Below are 24,133 nucleotides of genomic sequence, written 5' to 3' on the forward strand. Positions count from 1 at the left end.
AGGTTTCCTATTTTCCCCGTAGTTTAGAAGAGAAGAGCTGCTCAATTTTTAACTACGCCCAGACCTCCATTAAGGAGAGCACCTTCAGTTCTTTAAAGGAAGCAGGTGCTTCTTTAAGGGTAAGGACTTTAATAACTCACTTTGTAGTGCCAGCTGTCTCTTTAGATATGGGAACAGACAAGTTCAAAATACGGTGTGAGACTTTGTAGATGACGCTAGGATGGGCACAGTGTTTCTCTTTTTCCAGTCTTCAGGAACCTTTCCCAACCGCTAGAACCTTTCAGAACTCTCAGTGAATTCAGCCAGCTGCTTCAACAAGTTTGGGTGAATCCCATCTGGTTGCATGAACCTTTGCATGGGTAGAAATTGTATATACAGATATACTTATATCCAGTTTTGGAATATGCTGCATATTCTTTATGAATTCCAGTACAGTCAGTGAATACGTTGATCTCCATGAGACCTGCTTTATAGCATCAGCAGAGAAAGGAATGGAGGTGCTGGAAGTTGATGCTTGAATTGTAGTTAGGAATATCGTGGGAACATTATTACATGGCCATTGCAAGAACTCCAGGAATCCGTTGAGACTTTAGGACTGGAGGGGACAATTTGGGCACACCTGATTTTTAGTGTGAAGAAATAGTTTTACCTTTAGACAATACGGTGGGTCTTGATCAATGCCATAAAACTGATATTTTTAACCACCATAACTGCTTTCCTTCATGTTTTTTCTCTATCTGCTAATTACTATCCATGTAATTTCTCTTCAAAGTTAGTGCAGTTTTTCATCCGAACAAATTAACGGTTGGAGGCTGGGAACTATTTGACCTGTCTCTTCATTAAATTAGATCAACACATATATGCAGTCATTTTTTGTGCATCCAATATACTGTTTGGGAAGCATTGTTCTACATTTATGCTCTATGATGTCTTCAGGCAGAATATATTTACAGGTTTATTGGAGGTCTGCAAAATATTTCTTGAATTAGATTAGTTAGCGAATGCCCAAACTAAAAAAGATCAGTGTGTCTGTTCTGTCTGGAAATAATAACGTTTGTGGAGATGGTGAGAAACAACAAAACTTGCCCATTTCTGCTGTGCTATCCAACTCCCTTTTTTTTTCTCCAAGTCATACAAAATGCCCTTATTTTATCAGCACTATAAAACCTGGTTAGAGAACATTCTCCTGCTGTGACAAGAACTGGCCGTATGCCTCCCCCAGTGCTATTTCCCACTCAAACTGCTGATTTAGAGCATACTGAAAGACTGATTTTGTTCCTGGTGTACTAGAGTACATTATTTTAAATGAAACCATATGAATATGTGAAGATATCAATATGATAATCATCTCTCAAAACATCTTAAGACAAGATTGTGTTATTTTAAGGTATAGAAAGTTGTAAGTGGTACATTAAATGATCTCTTTTGCTTGAGAATTAGCAATAGCCAGGCTAACATTGGACCTTCCAGGAGGACTAAAAGACTCTTCAGTTTTCAGTTTAATCCAAACAGTAGCATAAAGAAATGCAAAGTGAAATATGCAGAGACAAAACAAAACAAAACAAAAAGGTACAAGTAACAATATCAAAACAATATCAAGATTTGCTATTAAAAAAAGAACTATCTATAAAGACATTGAGTACTCTTTCTCCCTGTGCTGTAGCCTTTGACATATTCACCTCCCTGTCTCAGTATACTGCAGGAATGCCAACTTTGCGTAATCCAACTTTGCTTAATATGTGTCGATTACTGTAGAATCTTTGGTCCGGTGGCATCAGTTACTGCTCTGAAATGTTTTTGAACAAAGCATTCCTCATGAAAATTTGGTTTGCCACTCTAGTTGAGTTGCAATGTGTTACAGGTGGGTGAAATTTGCTCCCACAGAGGGAGAGGTAATGTCTCAACTTGCTTATCCTACCCAACACTTCTCTAAATAAGAAAACTAAAGAATGGAGCTGCAGTTAGCATTCCCCAGAGATTGACTCAGCGTAGTCAGCATCTTTGAGGTGTTCAGTTATAGAGATCAGGAGGATTTAAATATATACAAATTGCCAACAAGTGCAACAGGGGAAGATTTTCAGGCTGGTCATCAACATCAATCAGAACTTTTGTAGCTGTTTATCTGTGGGCATTCATTAGAATTATATGTAGCCAGCCTTCAACTTGCTGCCCATATAGCGAAAGCCCTAGAGAAAAGGTAACTCTTTCAAAACTGTTTCCTCTTACTAGCAGATTATGTAATTTCAGTCTTGCCTAGTTGCAGTTTAAGCTATTTGTTTTCCATCACATTGCTATGATAACATTTTTCTGTTTAGATACCGATTCTGATGTTCATTCCCTCCTCCATGTTTCACGTGTAACCAGTTACTCCAGTTTGTAACCAGCTTGTCTGAAGATCCCAAATTCTTTATATTTGCTCTACATCCTAACGTGCCTAACATGTTGTTGGTACTAGATTAATAATATTACAGCTTCAGTTGTGATTCTCCAAATGATTAATGAGCTCACTACAACACAAGGGAGATGAAACTGTACTACACGCTTTCCATTAGCCCCACCAGGATTGTTTTGTATAACCTTTGATTGTGTCCTGAGATTATATGATCAGTGGAGCAGATATTTCTCGGGAGTCCTCCCTAACATTCCCACTTTCCATTCCCTAATGGCAGTTTTCGTAGAAACTAGTTGCTGTTTTGAAATGCATATGTGTGAGAGTTGGAGAAGACTCTTCAAAAGAAAGAAAATATGAATTCTCAAAGTTGTTAATGTTTACTATGTAAAGTAATATTTTGGGATGTATGTATATTCATGTTACGTACCTATGAATGTGCATTTATGCAATTTAGTTGCACAAAAGCTGGATTTCTAGCTCTTCTCAATTTTCAATGATTCATTTGTGATTATATTCACTAATAATTATAAAATTTGTGAGGAGTGATTTTGGTTGCAACTTCAAGGAAATATCTACAAGATTAAACTGCTAGCTGGAAGGCATTTTATTTTACTCTCTGCTTGGAATTACCCTGGTTCGATTCTTTAGATATTGTTTTTACCACTGTGAGAGTAACGGAACTATATTTCACTCTGCAGCTTTGCCACTCTTGAGTTATCAGGTCTTTCATACCATCCAAGATAAAAATCATAACCCTTGGCAGTCTGCATTCTGTTTTATGAATGCTGTCTGAGAAGCAACATCTCATTTACAATTGTGACCAGGAGCTAGAGTAATTTCTGTATCAGCCAGGCACATCTAATAACACATAAATAATGTAAACTGTAAGTGCAAGAAAAATAGATGACTTAGTTACTTAATCTCAAAAAATGTTGAGGGTGTGATTGCAGTGCTGTGAAGCTATATGAATATTGCCCTGAGATAGCTTCAACATTCATGCAGACGTGCAGTTTTATGTGGTGGTATTGGTAGGATTTCAGGGTTGTCTTGTGCCCAGCAGCCTTGAGTCCCGTTCACTTAACAGCCTTCATCTGGGCATTCTTACACATTACACATTCTTAATGGAAGTTAATTGACCGTAGTGGGGATGGCTCATAAGTTTAAAATTAGTTCTGCCATTAAGGTTTTTGCTGGAGTGAGTCCAGCACTCCTTAGGATTGAATGCCCATAGCCAAGTCCTCTATGCCTACTGGAGGGCCTGGAGAGGTGTAGGTGCTTCCTGGGCATGCTTGACTACTCTTGTATGGCTACTGTGTACTCTTAAATGAAGAGTTTATGCATTTCAATACCTTACTCAGCCCAAAGTAGATTTCTTTTTTCCAAGTACTACTTAGAGTGCTCAGGACTATGGGGTGTCCTGATTTCTGACCATATACAGGCTTATATAGTTAAAAAAAAGTGTGTGTTATCTCACTCACCACTTACTGCAGAACTCTACTGGAGCAAGTCAGATGCTGCAAGTCTAGAAATTTCTTCATGATGGACATTTTGACTTTTTTCCCATTTTTTTTAAATACTAGAGAAAAGGAACGGAAATAAAAGCTAGAATTATAATTAAGATCAGTTGCTGAAGCTGAAAGAGACAGCACAATTGTAATTTGTTAGAAGATTGCCTTGTTTTAGAGAAAGTGCTGATTAAGATCAAATTTATCTTGAGTTTACATTTTGATTGGACCTAGGCTGAGGGGAGGTGGTTATATTTCAGACACAGTGCAAATGATGCATGTTAATATCCTGTGTTTATTGCCACTTGAAATTACAGCATAGCTTTGAATTGCTGCCAAATCTACAGTTGAGACTCCCTGGTAATCACTATGATTATTTCAAGTCTTCATGGTAATAGTGGGAAGAAGAAGTATGATACCCAAGCTACAGTAGCCTTTTCTGTCAGTGTCTTTTTATCCTTGAGTGCTCAGATTGTGATTCCACCCAGTAGAGGGAGCAGACAGACATATATGTTGACCAATCAATCCTGAAAGAGAGATTAAATAAAAATGGCTTTAATCACATTATTTTCAGATTTATTTGGCTTTTATATTTCTTCCTGCTTCACTATGTTTTTCCTGAAACAAGAAAAAGCATGGCTTTCCTTAATTTTTGGGATGTTTTAATTCATATATTGACTTGGTTAACTATTTTTCTTTTTTTATAAGAAATATTTTTTGCACTCCTCCCTGTTGATCTATAGCATCCTCTTTTATTCACTGCTTGATAATCCATGGGTTATGTTCTCACCTTGAAATATTGTACTTACACTCAACTATTGGAAGTTGTAGATTTATATCTGATCTAAATATATACACGTTTATTATTGTGGTCTGTTTAACTGATGGGAAATTAAGAAGTGAGATTAGGGATAAATAGCATAATATTAAGCTCAATTTCATTAAAAAAAAGAAACACAAGAGTTTGACAGGAAAGAGAAATGCCATGTTAAAAAAAAAAAAGTTGTTTAAAAGAAGCTTAAGTGAGGTTTAGATGTGATTAAAATCTGTTCTGGTTTTTGGATACTAAATTATTCAAGAAAATAGCTGTTTATTCTGAGTTAAAACCCTCAGCACTTCTAGTCAGCTTTCTCCAGATAGTATGTCCCAGTTGCATCCCTTCATCAGTTGCTAGCAGGAAGGTTTGGGTATTTCTTGCACTTACAAAGTAAATAAAACGTTATGGAAAGCATTTAATGTGGGTACAATATTTGCTCTGGAATATTTTCCTCAATAAGTAGTGCTAGCCAGCAGGCAAGTCTGAGCACCCAGTGCGTTAGCTGTGGGGAGTAAATCTGTATGCTTGGCACAAAATCATCAGTTTAAACTATGGAAATGTAAATCAGAACACTGAGTGAAATTCAAAAATATTTCATTAAATGAACTGTGATACATGTGTAGGTAAGGGTATAGTAAGGGACTCTGCCATGTACGCTTAAATGTCTACAATCTTTAGGCTGTATTTTTTCTCACAGATTTAACTCTGAAAGATGCATAATATTTTTTTAAGGACACCATTAGCTATTCTCACAGTGTGCTTGCATTTCATTATATCTGACATTTTTCCTCAGACTTCAATTTCTGGAATGATGTTCTTTGAAAGTTGCTTTCTTGGTCCTTGTTATGGATGAGAAACAGACATATCTATACTCAATGTTCATCAACTGTGACAGCCACTCCCAGATTTATAAAATTATTTCCTTTATTATTTTCAAACCAATCTTTGGGTATGTTTTTGATCATAAGATTTACTGGGCCAAAAAAGGAAAGCAGGTCAGTAACACTGTAGTCTCTGGACTGTAGTCACTCTACACTGTAGTCTCTGGTTATTATTCTCTTTAGGTGCAATTTATACCTTTTCTGGGGTGTATGCTATAGGGATTTGTCTTAGTTGTATATGTTGTTAAAGACATAAACAGGAGAAAATGAAGATAATGACATTTATGGAAATTATTTGGACTAGCAGACATTATACAAAGGAATTAAACTTTCTATATCGAATTAGTCCCATACTGCATCTAGTGATGCAGCATGGAAGAAATTGTACTCGCTGCAAGCTATGCATGAGTCTCAGGACCAGTCTTGTCCACCATCCAGACGTTAACAAGCTTCAGCAGGATTTGTGTTATTGCAGCCTTCCCTGGGGAGTTTGCTTGACCCTTTTACACAGAACTGTGTGGTGTTTTTTTTTGTCATCTGGTAAGAAACCAGTGGGATTGAGCATTAGGTAGCTCAGGCAGCATGCTGACAGTTTGAATTCTTTTATTTCCAAGAAAAATTAGATGTTTTGAGCCTGAGTTGCAGTTGGCAGTATAGCAAGGAAAGTACAAGTCTCCACACTGGGCATAAATTCTTCTCTGCACTTTGTGATGCATGCAAAGGTGCAGGGAAGCACATTATAGCCACATTCAACTTTAGTCTGATGTCATGCCCTCTGCAGAAAACTGCTGAATGAACATGTTACAAGAATCTTTAAATGCAGTATATACTAATAAATTAAACAGATACTGTTTGAAGAGTTTACCAAGGATAAAGGAAGCCATTACATGCAGTAGGAATAAGAGATGGCTCTTGTGAAAATGTCATTTATAAAGGCCTTACAATAAAAATGACATATTTTCATATTCTTGGGTAAAATTATAATTCAAAATATGGAAAATCATGGGAAGGTTATGGGCTATTATCATGCTCCTCTGACTGACCTAGTCACACACCTAATCACTGTAGTTTTGGCTTTAGCATTGGCATTAGCGTGGGGTTTCAGAGATGGACCATGGATCCTGAAGTATGTGTAAGTTTCTAGTTCAGCAATTTATTTCAATATGTGATATATGAAAGCTATGCAGAAATTTGTGAAACTGTGTATGTGTTTCAAGTACAAGTGCACACACATCCTTCAGTATTCAGTTTTACCCCCAAGTAGTGGTATAGCAGTAAAAGCCCCAACCATTTGCCGTATCTGTGCAATTCATTAGAGATTTCAATTTTTTGAACTTCAGCTTCACCCTAAAAAGATGACTACATAAAACTTGTGCTGTTTTTTTCTAATGTATTTACTTCTCTATATTCATATTATTGTAATCCTGTTTGCATAACTGGTTGCCATTTAGCTCTGTTAGCAAGTTGCAGTCACTATATAGCAACGATCAGGATTCTGTGACAATTGCTGAATATTTTAAATATATTTTGATTCTAGGATTATTACTTTTTTATTTTTTTCAAATGGTGAGCTAAATAGAGCCCAGCTGGCCTTTTGAAAATCCATGTTTTGTTTGTTGGCTGTCAGTTAATAAGGGCACCTTTTCACTTGCAAATGGGGTCCATTTGGTCTGGAGAGACAGTAAAAATGGATCTTCGCATTGGCATTTTTTAGAACCATGCTGTAACACACTGAGCAACTACAAAAGGTGAAGAAGTTAAAAAGAATGCAATTTTGATTAAATTATATGAGGAGAATTTCCTGGTTTCTCAAAGCCTGACACAAATTTCATGCAAGAAAACAGCTCAAATTATTACTATGTTTGAAGTAAGGTATTATCTGAACATGCGAAGGAAATGCAAATAATTGATTGGCTTATATTTCTGCACCGAAGTGAATTTCCCTTTTATCCAAAATGTGGAGGAGAAAGCTGGAGGAGAATGGTGAAGCAATGAAAATATGTTATAAAGTAGTTCTTTCTTGTGGTGATTCTTATATAACTATAGTGGAGATTATTTTTATGTTTAGTATTTATAAAGGTAGCCTCACTAGATAAAGTGATGTATTTATATGGGCATATTAAGATAAGTCCTTATGAGTATTAGATCTGTTTTGGTTAGTCTCGAGTTTTTCTCTTGTAGCTTCATGAACCTTGCATGAGAACCAAAATCTAAGGCAGTCATTTTGAGCAGAGATGAGAATTGTGATCAGTTTGGTGTGATTTGCAAGAGAAACTATAGAGTTTAAGATTCACAGGTTAGGTCAGCAAAGATTAATAGCATCTTGCTGTCCCTACATCTTAAGATGCCTTTGAGTTTCTTTTCCATAGGATTTTGATAGATAAGGTGTGTACAAATTCTGACATTTATGGAACAAAAATAAGGCTTTGTTTTCTGTTTTAGAGAAAACAATCTTCTGAGTGAATGCTTGTTGTCATTTTTGTCTTTTAGATCATTCTTGTAAGCTCTTCGCATAATGACCGTGACCAAAGCCTTTTCATAAGCACGGATGAAGGAGCTACTTTCCAGAAACAACCTATTACTTTTTTTGTGGAAACTCTCCTTTTTCACCCAAAAGAAGAAGACAAAGTGCTTGCTTACACAAAGGAAGGCAAGGTAAAGTATGAAGATATTGCATTTGTTTGAAATTTAGGAACTAAATTTCAAGGAATTCACTAAGTATTTAAGGAGATATAAAACTGTTGTCATATGTCATCGAGCACTGAGTTTTATGAAATACCAGGTGTTCAAGAGGAAACCATATTCAGTTTTCGAGAAGCCTATTTGAATATTTATTTCATTGATGTCCAAATCTTTGCTTTACGGTAACTTCAATCCTTTTTGGTTGATATGGATATTGGTAGTATTTATCCTCTTGAAGTGGAGTTGAGTACTACCTCTGAAATGTGCTCCTCCCTAGAAACCAAATGTAAGCAATTGCTCTTTAATTCATAATGTAGTAGAAAGTTAATAAAGCTGAAATACTGCCTTCAAAGGCCTTTCATGGGACGTAAAGTAAAATAAAATAAACTGTTCAGTCATACAGCAGAAGAGGATTTTGGTAATCACTGAATCTGTAGAAACAGATTTCTGTCAGCAGTATATTAATTCTCTCACTCATGATATAATACATTGAGATTCAATCATTGTATTATATAAATTTTGACCATCTTTAAGATTTTTTTCTGATTAAATTATAAAGTCATCTCTCTGGATGGGTTAGGCTAAACACGAACAAATGAGCAGACAATCTGTAAGTGTGTCATTCATCTCTTTTTCATAGTGCCCAAACTGCAACTTTAATCACTGTGATTCTGGTCCTGACAGTGGTCTTGCCTGTCTTCCATTGTTACTCCTGTTTTAAAATGGAATTAGACAAACACTAGTCCAAAAATGGACCCTTGTAAGAGATCACAGGAGGTGAGAGTAGTCAGACTAAGTTGCTAATGCTGGAGCCAAATACTACGCTGATTTCAGTTATGTTACATCAACTCATCCTTTGGGATATTTTCCATAATATATAACTTAATAGCCGATCCCAAAACAATTTGTGTTTACAGGCATTTTCAAATAAGGATGGAAGCATAATAAAAAAAACGTAGCAAGCCAAACTCAGTCTCAAATTACACAGAGTATTTTACTTACTAGTTTCAATTTCAACTCCTAACACAATTAACTGTTACAAATGTGGTGAATACATGTTATGTGAACAAATGCTTCAGGGAAGCCTTAAGTTATGAAAAGCCTATGTTATGAAAAGTGCTGTTCTCAGTTTGACTTTTGTTTCTGATGATAGATATAATCCCCAATTTTATTATAGTTAGGAGATCAAATGGCTCAAAAAACTAAATAGCAGAATCTTTAAGAGTCATAGCGTACTGAAGAAGTTAACCATCCACACACAAGTGTTTTAAAGTGATTAAAAATACTTGTCAGGAAAGAGAGGGGGATACGAGCTCAAAGTGAGGCATTTCCTTTGTGTTTTGATGAATTATGCAATAGGGAGGTTTTCAGGCATTTTATACTTGGATAATTATCCAAAACAAGTGATACTATTACTACCCACACTTAAAGTGCAACTTGGCAAAAAACTACAAAATACTCACTAAATAATAACTCTTTAGTAGTAGCAGGGAAGGTTAGGTAGAGTCAACCATAACTTACTGGACAAGCCCTGCATCTTTACCGAAGATGTTAAGGAAGGAAGGGTGCCTTTGACTATAACTGGGCAAATAATCTGCTTCAATTTTGTTTAAGATATGTCAAAGTTGGCTTATCAGGAAGAAGTGATATTGGCAAAGGAGGAGTTGAAAATCAGACTTGCAGCTTGACATGAAAAGAAGTCACTGTACTAAAGTCAAAGGTTTCCAGAGAGTCTGAATCTGAAGCCAAAATGTGAATTTGGCCTAGAGAGATTGCATACTCCAGATTTTTGAGTTAATTAATTTTACTTTCACTGAAATAACATAGTATCAAGAAGTTATATGAGCTAAAGCTCAGGAGAAGCCATTACCTCCTGTTACTCAAATGATTTCTTACAAAGGCACTTTTGAGAATACAAGGAATGCAGGATCAAGTCCTTCATAAATAGCAATCAGCAAGCTTCTCTGTCTACTGCAGCATCACGGCCTTTCTCACAACTTCTGATTTGATTTAGTCCTTATTTTATATTGCTAAATCTGCATGGTTCTTTCATTCAGAAGCCTAGATTTTATTTAAATACAGCTCTAGCCTCTGGCTGACACCATAAATGAATGCAAATCTAGTCAATGTATTTGGACTAATCCATTTACTGTCTCAAATCTATACTCCCTTTTTCTGGCTACCTCAGCAATAATGAATAACAATCAGCTATTCACTGAGTCTCTATAAATGCTTTTTGATTTTTAAAACTTGACAGAGATACAGTAGATTTTAATTGTTCATTGGGAAGCTGTAAGGATGGAAAAATGGTAAAAATAAGACATGCATTTTTAATTTCTTTTCAAAGTGATTCCCTACAGTTATTATATGAGTGATAATAAACATCTATTAGATGTGTTCACTAAAGCCAGAAATTTTAGCTGTCCACTAATATAACTGTTTTCACCTCATATCTAAGCTCATTTGGTAGTTTTATTGTATGCAGCTATTAAAAACCAAAAGCCATATGGGTATTTTTTTTTCGTTTTAAGGAATTCAAATGTGTGCATAAGTTTGGTACAGGTTATTTTTTTTTATTTCTTTCAAATAGCGCATCAGTTAAAAATCCCTCTCAGTTTGAATGTTTCATTATTCCTACTTTGTTCTCCCTTGCAGTAAGATTGCAAGGGCTTCTCACTACACAAAATCAAACTGTTTGTTCATAAGCCCATACACTTAAAATTTAAATGTGTGTGGAAGGTTTATTTGGATCAGGAGAAAGGGCCAGGGTGTGGTTGGGTTTTGATTTGTTTGTTGGGTGGTTTTTGTTTTTTTTTGTCCTCCACTGCAGTCATCACTGTTCTAATGGTGAGATTCTTCTCGAATTTTCTTCTGAAATTCATCCATGACAAAAAAATACATCTTTTTGTTATGTGCCACTGTTGTCTGTTATCACAAATCGCTCTTTTCCCTCTTCCAGGAACCTCTGAATTCTTGTTTTCTTTGCAGGTTGGACACCAGAGTTAGGGCAAAGCTTTAAATGATTCTCTCTTCCAGGTTTATAGTGGTTTGCTGTGGCAGGTACCTAGCTGAGCAGGGCCCACCCTTTGATGACCACAGTCAAAATGGTGGTCATCTTTTCTGCCTGTGGTGACAAATGTTTGAAAAAACAGCTCAGGTTCTCTGCTCTGAATGGTTTGGCCGGTGCAAAGCCATACTTCTCCCTCTCAGGAGGATGCTCTTCACTCTGACTTTTTGATTCCTGGATTATTTCTGTCTGTATACTGGCTGGGTCAACATTGAAATAAACTATCTGAGTCCTGATCATCGTTTCTTACCACAACTGTGCTCTACCTGCTTTAGCTGATTGTGCAGTGGAACGAAGCCCAGTAATTTTGAAGTACATAGTAACTGTAGGAAATGCTGTTTTATTTCTGTTTCAAATGTAATGAATACCTGCAGAGTTTATGTCGAGGGAAATTACCTCAGCCTTTATCTTTACATAGTAATATTGCTGTTTTTCGCTAGTAAAACATAATTCATAGTTTTATTCGTTTGCCACTGAACCTGCAATTTTAAAAGAAAAACATTTCTTACTAGTCCTCATAAGATTCTCTCCTCTATAATGGCTGGTGACTGAACAGGTGAATTATTCCCACGTCAGAGTAGGACAATTTTATTTGCATTTTTTCCCCTATTCAAGACATTAAGAGAAATCCCATCATATGTAAATTGGATCAAACAAGAAATGCATGTAGACAGCAGGGGGTTTTAAATCTGCCTCATAGGTATTTGCTATTTTAACTAGAGGAAACAGATTATGAAGGCAAATGCTAAAGAAGGGAGATTTTTGAAGAGCTATTTTATTCCCCATTTTATATTGGTTAAAACAGCTTTGGTCTGCTCTACTGATATCCATCCCTATCATTAGCATTTGATTTTTGGCAGGAATGAGCTGTTCTGAGGGAAGGTGGAACTGGAATCATCCTCTTCCTTCAGGGCATCATCTGCCACACTGTTGAGTGACCATTTCTCACAGGTCTCGGATTGCTATCCATGACGCATGCACCTAAATACATCTTTCCTCATCAAATCTCTAAAAAGTATTTCTATAATATCTTTTGGTCCTGTTTTAGCAGAGTTTTAAATCCATTGACTTCCTAGCTTAAGTATGTCTGATGGAATTAAGGCCTGAAGCATAAAGGGAGCATTTGTGCTTGTTTTGTCAATGAAGGGAAAGAAGGAGAAGAAAAGTATCCTTGTACCCTCCCTTTTTTGTAACTTTGTTGGGGTCAAAAAGAATCTGACCCAAAATGAATTGTGAATTGTTTTCATGGTGGACAAGAAGACATTGTCACTGAGTTTTGTTCTTTATAGAAAGTTATTGTGGAGAGTTCCTGGAATTTTTTTTTTCTTTGGTGTGCAATCTGTCATTTTAATAGTGACATGGGACCTCTCTTTTAAGATGTATATCGTTAAATGTATATCATTAAGTTTCCTATTACCTATTCTCTTTTTTTTTTTTTGTAGGTTTACGCATCTATTGACTTGGGGAAAAAATGGACTCTTCTGCAGGAGCGAGTTTCAAAAGATCATATTTTTTGGTAAGATGCCCATTATCTTCCAAATAATAATAATAATTAAAAAAAAAAAAAGAGGAGCAAAAATATTTTGTTCTAATCAAGAAAGATATTTTCAGATGTACTAAGGACAGTAGGAGCTTTGGTGTCTTTTGCAGATTGAGTATGTCAGCATTGCTGCATCCACTACTGCAAATTCGTGCTCATGCCAGTGATTATGCTAAGTATCAGTGTATATGGGGGTTAATAGGTCTAGTTCTATGGAGCTGAAGATTAAAGAGAACTGTAATGTCCAATGAAATTGCTTTTTGTTTTACTGGTAAAATTGATCTTTAGAAAGGAGAACGGTATTTTCACAGAGAAAAATCTATAACTTTTTTAAGAAATGTTGAATCAGACCTATTAACTGGAGTCATATGTAAACTTACACTATTAGGGAAACTGGTGAAAAATATGACTTTACTGAGTACACATATATCAAACGATTTTATTTTAGCTTGTCTCTTAAAACATTGAGGAAGTGATTTAAGCAGATTGCCAACATTTTTGAAGGATAAGTCTTGTTTTTTTTTCTGCCAATTAAGTAATTTTGCAAAATACGTAACTTCATTTGCATCAAAATTAGACTTTTGTGGTGTTTTTAATTGATTTTATATTTAAAAGTCTTCAATATGCACACTTAATATTTATCTGATTTCTATTGGAAAAGTCCAGATAATTCCACCTTTGACGTTTTACTTCAATGTATTAATATAGAATGTATATAACCATATTATTACAAGTAATTAGTATTTTTTATTACAGGATTAGTCATAACATGCCAGTCACTTTAGTTTTCTAAATGACTTTTGATTTGTTTTAGTTCTAGAATTGTCTCTGCAAAAATTAAGGGAGTTTTTATAGTTCCAAATGTATTATTTTTTTTGTCTGCAACCTACTTACTGCCCATAGTAGTCTATGTTTTTCCATAGGAAAACAGCCTGTGGTTTGTTTGTAGTAACACCTATCTGATTTACTCCTGTCTGTCTCAGCCTTCTCTGCTGAAATATTTGAGTCAGCCAGATACTTTCTGCCTCCTTGCTCCTGCAAAATGTAGCCTTTCTGCAGAACTTACTGCCACTCAGCAGCTGGAGTTTTACAGGCAACATGCTTTACGTGTATCTCAACTATCATGCAAGCGGTATAATCACTTAGTAGTTACACAGTGGTTAGGAAGTGTCATCATGAAGATTACATAGGGTGTAAATCAGGAGGGTATTTAGCTCAGTCTCTAATTAAATAAACTTTTGAAATAAATTCAGTCTGAAAACTGTTGAAGTTGCTAACAGTTAAGGAAGAACAGCAGAATCCACTCCCTTGAAAAGTTGTTTAATGTTTTTCTTGTCAAATCCTGGGTGTACTTAGGACACAGAAATTATGAAAATTTAGCACTGAAATACATGTCGGTTTTGCTCTGACTCAAACTGTCAATGCTTTTTGAAGAAAGGCAAGCAAGTATATGCTTAACATTATTAAGTCTGTATTTTGCTGTATTTCAGAATCTTTATGCTTCTTTATATCACTCAGACACAATCAGGGAAAATGTCCCAGAACTTTGGCAGAAATAACTGCCATATATTACTTCAGACAAAGTTTGTTCATAAATGTCACATTCCTCTCAGATAAGAGTAATAAATTCTAAGAATGTGTATGTTTATAAGCATTAGAAATAATTTCTGGGCTTTGTTTTCCCCTTTTTCAGTGGAGAGACCTCTCTGATCTCTCTCAAGAACTGTATCAGCCATCAACAGCAAAAATCCAGAGGCAGATATTTAGCACTGCATCATGACCATATGATCCTTCTCTAAAACTTATTAAGAGTCATAGAAATAAAGATCTATATTATACTTCTAAAAATAACGTGTGATGTTGCAATATATAAAGAATCTGCTGTGAATGGAGGGTTGGACGTGATAGCCTTCCTGTGGAAGTTACTCTAGCATTATATGAAATTTTCTACCCTTCATCATGGCCTTCATCACCTGAGTTATCTGAGTGCTGAATAGAAGCAAGTATTTGTGTAGTTTTCCATGAACGTACGATTTGTTGTCAGACCTTGGCTACTGGAACACTCTACTAAGTCCAGTATTGTTTTCTTGGCAATATGTAACATCCGATATGTTAAAGATAGGTGAAATTAATTCAAATTAATTGTGTATCTCTATAAATTAGGGCATGTGTCTTGCTGATACTGGCTGGTTGTGCTGAGAACATTTCACTGGGCAGGTCTTTAGCAAATGTTACTTCTTTGGTATCAATGGAGCTGTGGCACTGTATAGAAGTTTATAACATAGCCTAAGATTTTTATTTCAGCCTGGTAAATGCAGATATCCATCATAATATTTTCCTGTGCTTTTTAAAAACAATTTCCTCCTGTGCCTCCAGCAGAAGCCAGATATTCACGCAATTCCTGAAGAAGCTCTTTTTTTTTCTTTTTTTTTGAAAATCTGAATGCAATGAATTTAATGCAATGTCTTGTATATTTATTCTATGTGAAGGTCAGTAGGGACTGGGTAGTTTGTTTACGTGCAGATCTTATACTACACATTTCTAAGCGATATATTTAAATAATCTTCAAGGCTTTATGTGCTTTTTCCAGTGTTTTGGAATGTCCCTTAAGTGTTTTTGCAGTTCTAACATATGGAATTTGGTCTTTCATGATAGTGGAACTAATGGAAAGATTATTGATATCACTGGAAAGTGTATACTATCATCTCTATTTTAGCAGCACAGAATATTTTCATCCCGTCTGTGATTTAGTGTGGCATTTTCTCCCCCTCCTCCCTCTCCCCCCAGCTGTTTTCCCAATTTTTTTCATTTATACTTTTGGAAAGGAAAGTTGACTAATCTTTCATAGCAGTTTTTCTTCCCAGAGCAGCTTAGGAGGGCTTGGGAGGCTGCAGATGTAAAGATGGTTACAAAACTTATGTATTCTAGAAACTTCTTTGTTTTTCTATATTTGTTTTCTCATTGAAGTTGAAATGAAGAATCAAAATATAGGGGAAAATAAAACAAAAACTTGTTCAGTAAACTTCCATATCAAAATCCTGAAAATAAATTATTTTAATTAATTTCAAAGCAAAATCATGAAATGTAGATTTGAAATTAACTTCAGAAAATCAGTTAAGTTTCAATATAATTCAAAATAAAATATTTCATTTTGTACCTGCACTTAAAAATAACTGTTTAATTTTTTTGTAAATACTAGTTGAGAGGTTTCAGTATTTTTTTTTTTGTGAAAAGTTTGAATTTTGAGCAAATTCTTGTGCATTAAAATTAAGAAATTTTGGTTACCATGACCAGTTTTACGTCTGGCTATAAACTACAACCACCCGTGCATTATTGTCCTGATGTGAATATTTCTATTGAAGCGGTGTTGTAGTGCCTAATCCTTGTAGTTTTTTCTAGTTCTTGGCATATTTGTTGGAGCATATGCAAAGAGTTTGCTTTAGAAAAAGAATAACCTGTCCCAGCAAAACACTAAGCACCCACACATCACGGGGTATATAATCGGTTTTATATATCAAGCCCATAAAAAAAAAAGTAAATAAAAAAATAAAAAATATATATTATGTGGTAATAGTCTAGAAGAAAGAATTCTGCAGTTTGGGATTCCTCTGCCTCTGCTGCTATTCTTTTCAGTCCCTAAGGCTTATGCACCAGTTAAGTTCCTTTTGATTTCTCAAAATAGAGCTTAGTAATACATAAGAGAAGAACAGATTGTGAATCAGCTGTCTACACCAGCACAAATATACCCCAGGACAGTAAGTCTTGAAGCAGTAATTACCAGAGAATTAGGCCCAGCATACTTTCATTATGATTTTGTCTGGAGCCTTAGAAATGTTTTATCCTCAGCTCACTAGAATATGTGGATCCGATGTGAAAGGTATCTATTACTCTTATTTTTAGATATCGGTTCTCTGTTTTCATGAGAGGTGAAAACATAAAAATAAAAAATGATGAGTGTATTTGGGTAGAGCAGTTGTTCTCCAGGGACCAAAGTTCTGTTCTTATCATGAAATCCCACATGAGCAATCAATCATAGCTGCAGCCATTAATGTCAAGTGTAGCGAGTTCCTGCCTATTTGAGTGTCAGGTGAAAGAGTGGAGTTTAGAGGTGTTATGCCCTGAAGGAGAGAGAAATGGAAAGAAGATTTCATTGAGCTTTTAACATTGAATTTTGTGTGAAAGGCTCTTGTGTGGGAAGCCATGGATCTGCGTGGGCAGTCATTCTTACATTTGACTTAAGCATTCAGGATGATATTTGTTTCTATTCCTATCTGTGTGGTGATGGGGATGAAAAACCACTTTGGCCCTGCTGTTCAGATAAGTGGGGCAGGAAAAATGTTTTTATTAAAAAGTGTTTAGGAATAGGGAGGAAATGAGGACCAGCGCACTCTGGCCATGCAAGGCATTGACTGAGTCATTGAAGGTGCATCTTTCAAAGAGATGTGAAGAAGGCAAGGCCTGAAACATAAATCAGTTGTAATCTACTGACTTTAGCTTATATAAATCAAATTGCGGTTTTGTCTCCCTGAGTAATCAGGTTGCCAAGAGTCAATTGCATTTTAAGCTACTCAGAGAAAGCATCTACATGCTTTTGACTTGCTTTCTAAGCAAGACAGTACCCTTAAACCAATGATGTGAATCACACTAGAAATCAGTCAGTGTAAAGTGGGAACTTGTTACCTGTTGGGTAAAGTTCATTTTAAGGGATGATAAGAGGGCAGATAGAGGAGATGTGCAAGTTTTCAGATGGCATTTCATTGGAGACTAAGGCACATTAGCAAGCGAGTTTGTTTTGATTTGGTTTTGGATTTGGATGGTATATTTGAAGATATCTCTTCATCAATATGCATCCAAGTGAACTGGATCGAATATTTAACAATGAAGGGACCTATTGGAAGGAGAGGAGACGCATGTCAACAGCAGACTCTACTTGATTAGTGCTCACAGGCAACTGCTCCTCTACAAAATGAGTCCATGCTGCAGAAGTAAAATATGAAATAATTACCGCGTAAAGGATTGATGCTTACAATTCACATTTTGCAATATGTATTATTACATAGCAGTGGTAATTTTTTTTCATGTATATTACGTAAATATAAAATTCTAGGTAAGCATTGATATTTTTCTAGTATTGCATACAACTGGAATAAGAAATTACTGGGGCAGTTTGTGAGGAAGAGAGTTAGCTGAATAAAAGCAAAGTTGTTATTAAAGTAATGCCAAATGTCTGCTAACTTGCATTCTTAACAGAGAACTATAAATTTTAAATTCTTAGAATTTTAGCATTGTCATTTAAAAATATAAAATTTTAAATGACTGTATCATGGAGTATACATTTATACACAGACCAAGATGGACGCGGAGGTCTTATTAGTCCACTCCATTGCACCATTTTTATGCTGATGCAATGCTGATCAAGTTGGTGTAATGTCTTGGTGGAGCACTAATACAGAAAAGTGAAGGTCATGAAAAATCTAATCTTTTGGAACTTCTCTACAGTCTCAAGCAACATATACATAAAAAAAAAAAAAAAGCTGTAGTGTCCCTCAAGAGACCAAATTCAGCCCCACCTTGTGTATGGAAACAAAAGTGCCCTGATTTTTCTCTCCTTTGCACTTTAATTGATTAGGTGCATCTTTATGAGCTTTATGACATAAATAAATTTAGACATGCACAACGGCTGCACCACGGCAACCCTGCATCACGGCACCACCCAAAGGTGCTGCTTTTCTTCTGCAGGATTGGTGCTCAACTGCCTTCATGGTGAGATGTTTTAAGAAACAGAAAATCAATCCCTCCAAAAATTCCCCAAATTACATTGTGCTGAATTAATTTTCCCGAGAGGCTCAACACGGTGTCAGACAAGTACCAGTGCTAGCACAAGGGAGGTGATGGGAACTTGTGTTCACAGGAAAGGGAAAAAGCATATTGAGGCTGCCTATATTCACAACACCCTACAATCAAGTCAGTCTATTTTCATTTTGAAGTGTTGTAACCACACTGTAATGCGATCTGAAATGCTGGCATGTTGCACTTGCTTTAACCAGAACAGTAAAATTTGTCTGATCTAAAATTAAAGTTTTTGTTTTTGTTTTTTCTCCAGTGGGAATTTTAAGTGCATGTTGTAAAAACTGAAATTGAGAAAAAATAGTTTCCAAGAAAGTGCTTGTTGTACTGAAAGTGCTCTTGGTACTGAAAGTACTGTACTGAAAGCTTAAGTTTCTATTTGAAAATAGAATTTGATGTTGAAATTACAACAAAAAAGGAAGAAGCTGCTGAATTACAAGGTTCCATTGTGTCTGTAAGATGAAAGAGATCCTGTCCTAGAGGTGGCTCAGGAGCAGTGAGCAGTGCTTGTAAATAGATGTGTGGACATAATCCTCACACTGGTATGATGTATCTATGTTGTGGTAGCAATAAGTTTATATATGAAAATATATTTTTTAAAAAAAAAGCTTAGATTTCTCCTTCAAAATGAAAAAACATAACTGAGCCTTCCTTTTAAGTGGATCATTTACTGTATGTATGGTTTTTGCCCATCATTTTAGGAAAGCTATATTGCATGAGCAGATGGACTGAGACTGTTTAGCCTTGATAGTATGATACACCTTTTCCTTTGGTTCATCCTTTAAACACAGTTGAAATAACAATATTGCTGTTTAAAGTACTGTTGGCAGAGGACTTCACTGAATTGAATGGATTAGTTTATTCTTCAGGGATATTGCTTCAAGTTCTCTGCATTAGCTATACTCCATTCTGAAGATTTTCTTAGTAGCCGTAATAGATGTGGTTTTTTTTTTTCAAGGAAAGAAAAAAGGACTGTTCCTAAGTGTTTGCAAAAATAGGCAAAAAGACTTCAGAGTTGGGAAACTTGCTCTATAGTTGATGTTCAAAAGTAGACTTTGAAGGTTTAATGTCTTCAGTGAGTAAATAGAGAGCCATCTGTACAATTGGAGTAATATAAAACACAAAACCTGTCTTTGAAAAAATGAATTTGTTTCCTTATTTTATTTACCTAATTTTTGCCTCTCAGAATGGATAAACTCTGCACTTAAAGAGTACATCTTACATGTTAGATGTATCGAAAGTGAGGTATCTATGGGTATAGCTTAATGATAATTTCTTTTGGCAGCTCTGTGGCTTCTATCTTTGTGGGGTTACCTTTAAATTAGACAGTTCCAAGCACTGGGACCTGGCTGGTTCAGTGGAACAACTGAGGTGGTGACGGAGAGGCAAGACTGGGAACACAGGAGAGAGGTGGCTTAATCTGGTAGAACAATGAGTAGAAATGGTTGTCAAACTGCAGCATGGAGTTGTCACCCTAAACCTTCTGTGTAGTCAGTGGAGGTGATCCAGCTGGTTTAAGAAGAGAGGACTTACCCTCTGGAAGTAACTGTTCTCCTGTTTAATGAAGCATAGTTTCAAAAGGGGGAATAGGGGAAATGTCTGAACTTCAGGGCGAAAGAGGTATTACTTTTTCCTGACTGGGTTTGAAAGAACTTTCCATGTGATTTTTTTCACACCTACTGAAATACAAATCTAAAGGAGAGATGTAGTGCAGGTTGGAAGCTTTCATGTTGTGTGTACATGTGGTGTTCATTAACACCCATCAGTTGCAACCTCTTGCACTAAATGATTACACTGGAAATGAGATTAGACTCTACTTGTGCCAGCTGCCACTGTTAGGAGGTACATGATGGACAGATCATTTTCACTTCTGAGCTATTGAAAGAAGTGTGTAAAGGTATTGACGTATATCTCAAACTGTGCTCATGAAATCATGTGTAATGAGTTATAGACAGAAGAGTTTTTTTCACAAGTACCCCAAAGCTGTATTATTGGTACCAACCAGCAAGTCAGGCTGAGCCGCAAAAAACTTCAAGCCTAAAGTTTCTGTTAGTTTGTAGTTCAGCTGCATGAGGTCTAGAACAAAAGATAAAGTAGTCAACAAACATAATTTTCTTCCTTCGAAGAGCTGACTGCAAAGTAAATAGAAGGTTTGATTTGGTATGTCGTGAATATCTAGAAGAAGTAGATAGTGTAATAGATAATGTACACTGCAAAAAGTAGTCCACAGATCTCCCCCCACCCCCGCCCTGTTCAGATACACTTTTATCAGACCTCAGTGAGTATAATAGCTTTTCTGACTTAACGTATTGTCTCCAAAATACTCTAATAGTTTGTGTTTCAGAGACACAATTTCTTAGAAAATGCAGGACTTCTCCATGCATTTACTAAAAAATTCCTAGTAGAAGTTTCCTTCACATCTCAAGGCTTGGCAGAGCTCATCACTCCCCCTCCCCTTCCTTATTCAGACGGATCATTTATCTTATTAGGAAAAAACAGCAATGTGATTATTTCTGGTTGTTATGCAGCAGTGGAAATCATCCAGTCTCTTCCCCCTGGCCTGCATTCCCAAGGAGCCACCAATTACTGAGTCTGAGTTTTCACCGCTCCTCATAAATCAATGTTATTAAAATCATTAAACAATGATGTAATTTCAATCCAAAGTATTAGCTTTATTGCATTTGATTATTAATAATTGTATCAAAATGATCATTTTCTCTAAGTATTGTAATGAGGTTTTTTAGTATATGAGTCCAGATGTACTTTGTCACTCAGCGCACCTCCTTTGCATGTCTTCAGCTCACATCTACTGACTCGATGGACACACATTGCCAGTGAAGAGCCTTGTGAAAAGCAATGTAGCTATATGGGAGTGAGGACGGATTCTGCTTTTCTTTGTGACAGCATGAGTGTCATCTCCAAGCTATCTCTGCAGAATCTTCCTGACTAATGGCAATGTAAGAGCCAGGAAAAAGCACAGCTGTGGCTGCTGTCCCTAGGTTGGGATGGAAGCCCTGAGGGTAGAAAGCTCATCTTTTGGCTAACCATATTTAACATGGGAGATATTAGGAGAAAATCAGCCTGTATTCCCCATGCACTTTTTCAAAGTTAAGCTGTGCTTTGATCAATTCTGACTGAATTTCCTTCTCAGGATATCCTTCTCAAAATTATTTTTCACTTTCTTCCTTTGTCAAAGTAGAATCTACTCTTCTTTTGAATATACTTACCAGTGACGTATCAATTAGTTATGGAAGGGATGTGTCAAGTTTAAGGTATTTCTAATAAGAATGGAATCCAAGTTTTCTCTAGCCCAAAATCTGCCTTGTAGTCTCAAATGTCAGAGGTAATTGTAAAAAGATACTCAAAAGCTTGCCAGTAAATATGAGTGCACATGTAGCTGTATATATTTATGTATAAACTTGGGATTATAAAGTTTTGTTTCCAATTTCATAACTATTTTGGTTCTTTTCTCCAGTTGATATTAGGATCATATTTGTATGCGTATTTTAGTAAGAGGTATTTTAAATAAATTTAAGGAGAAAAATATAATACCAAGTACAGAAAAAAATGGTTTCCATCTAATGTTAGTAATATGACATTATAAATGGGGTTTATTTTAATTTCCCAGCTAGAAGAATGTTAAAGCTGGTTAGCATGAAATCCTCTCTTGTCTTCCATCCACATAATTACAATTCTGTAGCTGGCTCTGCATAACTTGATTATATTATGTTCTCAGGGCCGTTGCTGGAGTTGACGGAGACCCTGATTTAGTTCATATGGAAATCCAGGACCCCAGTGGAGGTATGCAAATGAAAATGTTATCATTTGATTCCCTAGGGTATAGTATTTCTCTTTGTTTTAGAGAGTACTTTTTGGATTGATTTTTAGTCAGAAGTACAAGTCAGATTCTTGCTCTGTTTATCTGTAGTCAGTAAAGCTGTCCTTTTATATAAAACTATAGTATAATTTAAAATTTGCTTGTTTTCCACTCTAAGATGAATTGACATCAAGATGCTATGCTCTGTTGAAAACTTCCATTAATAGTGCAATTTGTTCTGGCAGTTAAACATTGAACATTTTTTCCTGATTTGCGAATAAAACTGGCAATGCAGTGGTAGTGCTGGGTAAGTGTCTGTTAAAGTGAATCGTTGCGTATGTCAGTCCTATTGAACTAACCACTGTCTCCCAGAATTTCCTCATGTTACAGCATCTAGACCCTGAGACTTCAAATGCAAAATAAATGAAAAAGCAGATCAGCAGTCAGGATGTGATGCAGTAGAGTCACCGTGATTCAAAAACTTTGTATGGTTTCTTGTTGCCAATTGTACTGTTGAAAGATGATCTAACTCCTTGAATCAGGTCATCTAAGCTCCTTTGCAGTCTTATAAATTAATTGTAAAGGATGCACAGTTTGACTTTCCTTGATCCCTGAAGGTTTTCTTTTTTTTTTTTTCAGCCCTATAAAAAAAAAAAAGTCAAGAAACCTGGATGACAAATTACCTAAATCTTTTATCATTGATATGAGCCCTTCACAGCCCCATCAGCTGCTTGGTGTAGAGACATTGTAAGAAGTTTGTTTAGGAGCTGGATGGATTTTCTATTATTTTATATATATATATATATATATATATATATATATATATAAAATTTAAGAGAAACAGCAGAAAATGAGAAAAAAAATGAAATGTTTACTGCCTGGCTGGGTTCTCAATTAACCACACTTAAGGTCAATACAAGTATTGCCATTTATTTTAGTGGAAACAGTATCTTTGTACTACCTGTCTGATAAAGCACTAAAATATATGTCCTGTGAACTATAAATAGGTGAAAGACTTTATGAGGGCCTTTTGCTGTGCTTGCTCAAATATCCTTGTGGTGATGATTTGGAAATAAGCAGGAGAACTTGGAATGACTCTAGCTGCCTTTTAAACAGGTCCAGATTATAAAACAAATATTTGTATTTAGCACACTGGTTTGGCCTTTTCTAATAAAAAATCCATAAAGTATGGAATGCATTTCCTATCACTGCAAAAGTAATGAAGGACATGCGTGGGGGTGCACTATTTGCTCTTTCACACTGTTATCTGGAGCATGGAAAACATTAGTGATCTGAGCGCAGGGTCACTCATATAACTATTTTCTCACTGCACTTGGGAATGACAGCCATAGTTTGTGTTCAAAGGATTGTGGCGAAGGGTGAGCTTATACAAGGGCTTGAATCTAGGAGAAGGTTGTTGGGCTGCAGCTGGTTTAAGATATGATTTTGGCTCTCCTCTCCCTGCTTCATAGGAGCAGATTGCATCAAAGATGCAGCAATGCTCTCCTAACTACCCAGGCAGAAAAGATATTCCTTGTCCGTGGCTAACTGGACAGGAAGAGAGCAGCCATAGCCTCCACTGATA

General features: G+C 36.0%; 1 protein-coding gene across 10 annotated transcripts in view; it reads left to right on the plus strand.

Moving 5' to 3' along the window:
• SORCS2 (sortilin related VPS10 domain containing receptor 2) overlaps positions 1–24,133 on the plus strand; it is a 552,575-nt gene that overhangs the window by 425,139 nt on the left and 103,303 nt on the right. For all 10 annotated transcript variants that reach the window (XM_083834471.1, XM_083834474.1, XM_083834473.1 and 7 more), the window contains 3 exons: positions 8,086–8,250; positions 12,787–12,860; positions 22,468–22,532. In XM_083834471.1, the coding sequence (XP_083690597.1) occupies positions 8,086–8,250; positions 12,787–12,860; positions 22,468–22,532 (304 nt within the window). The remainder of the gene's footprint in view (positions 1–8,085; positions 8,251–12,786; positions 12,861–22,467; positions 22,533–24,133) is intronic.

This window comes from Anser anser (genome assembly GCF_964211835.1).
Source record: "Anser anser genome assembly, chromosome: 4".
Classification (NCBI taxonomy): Eukaryota; Metazoa; Chordata; class Aves; order Anseriformes; family Anatidae; genus Anser; species Anser anser.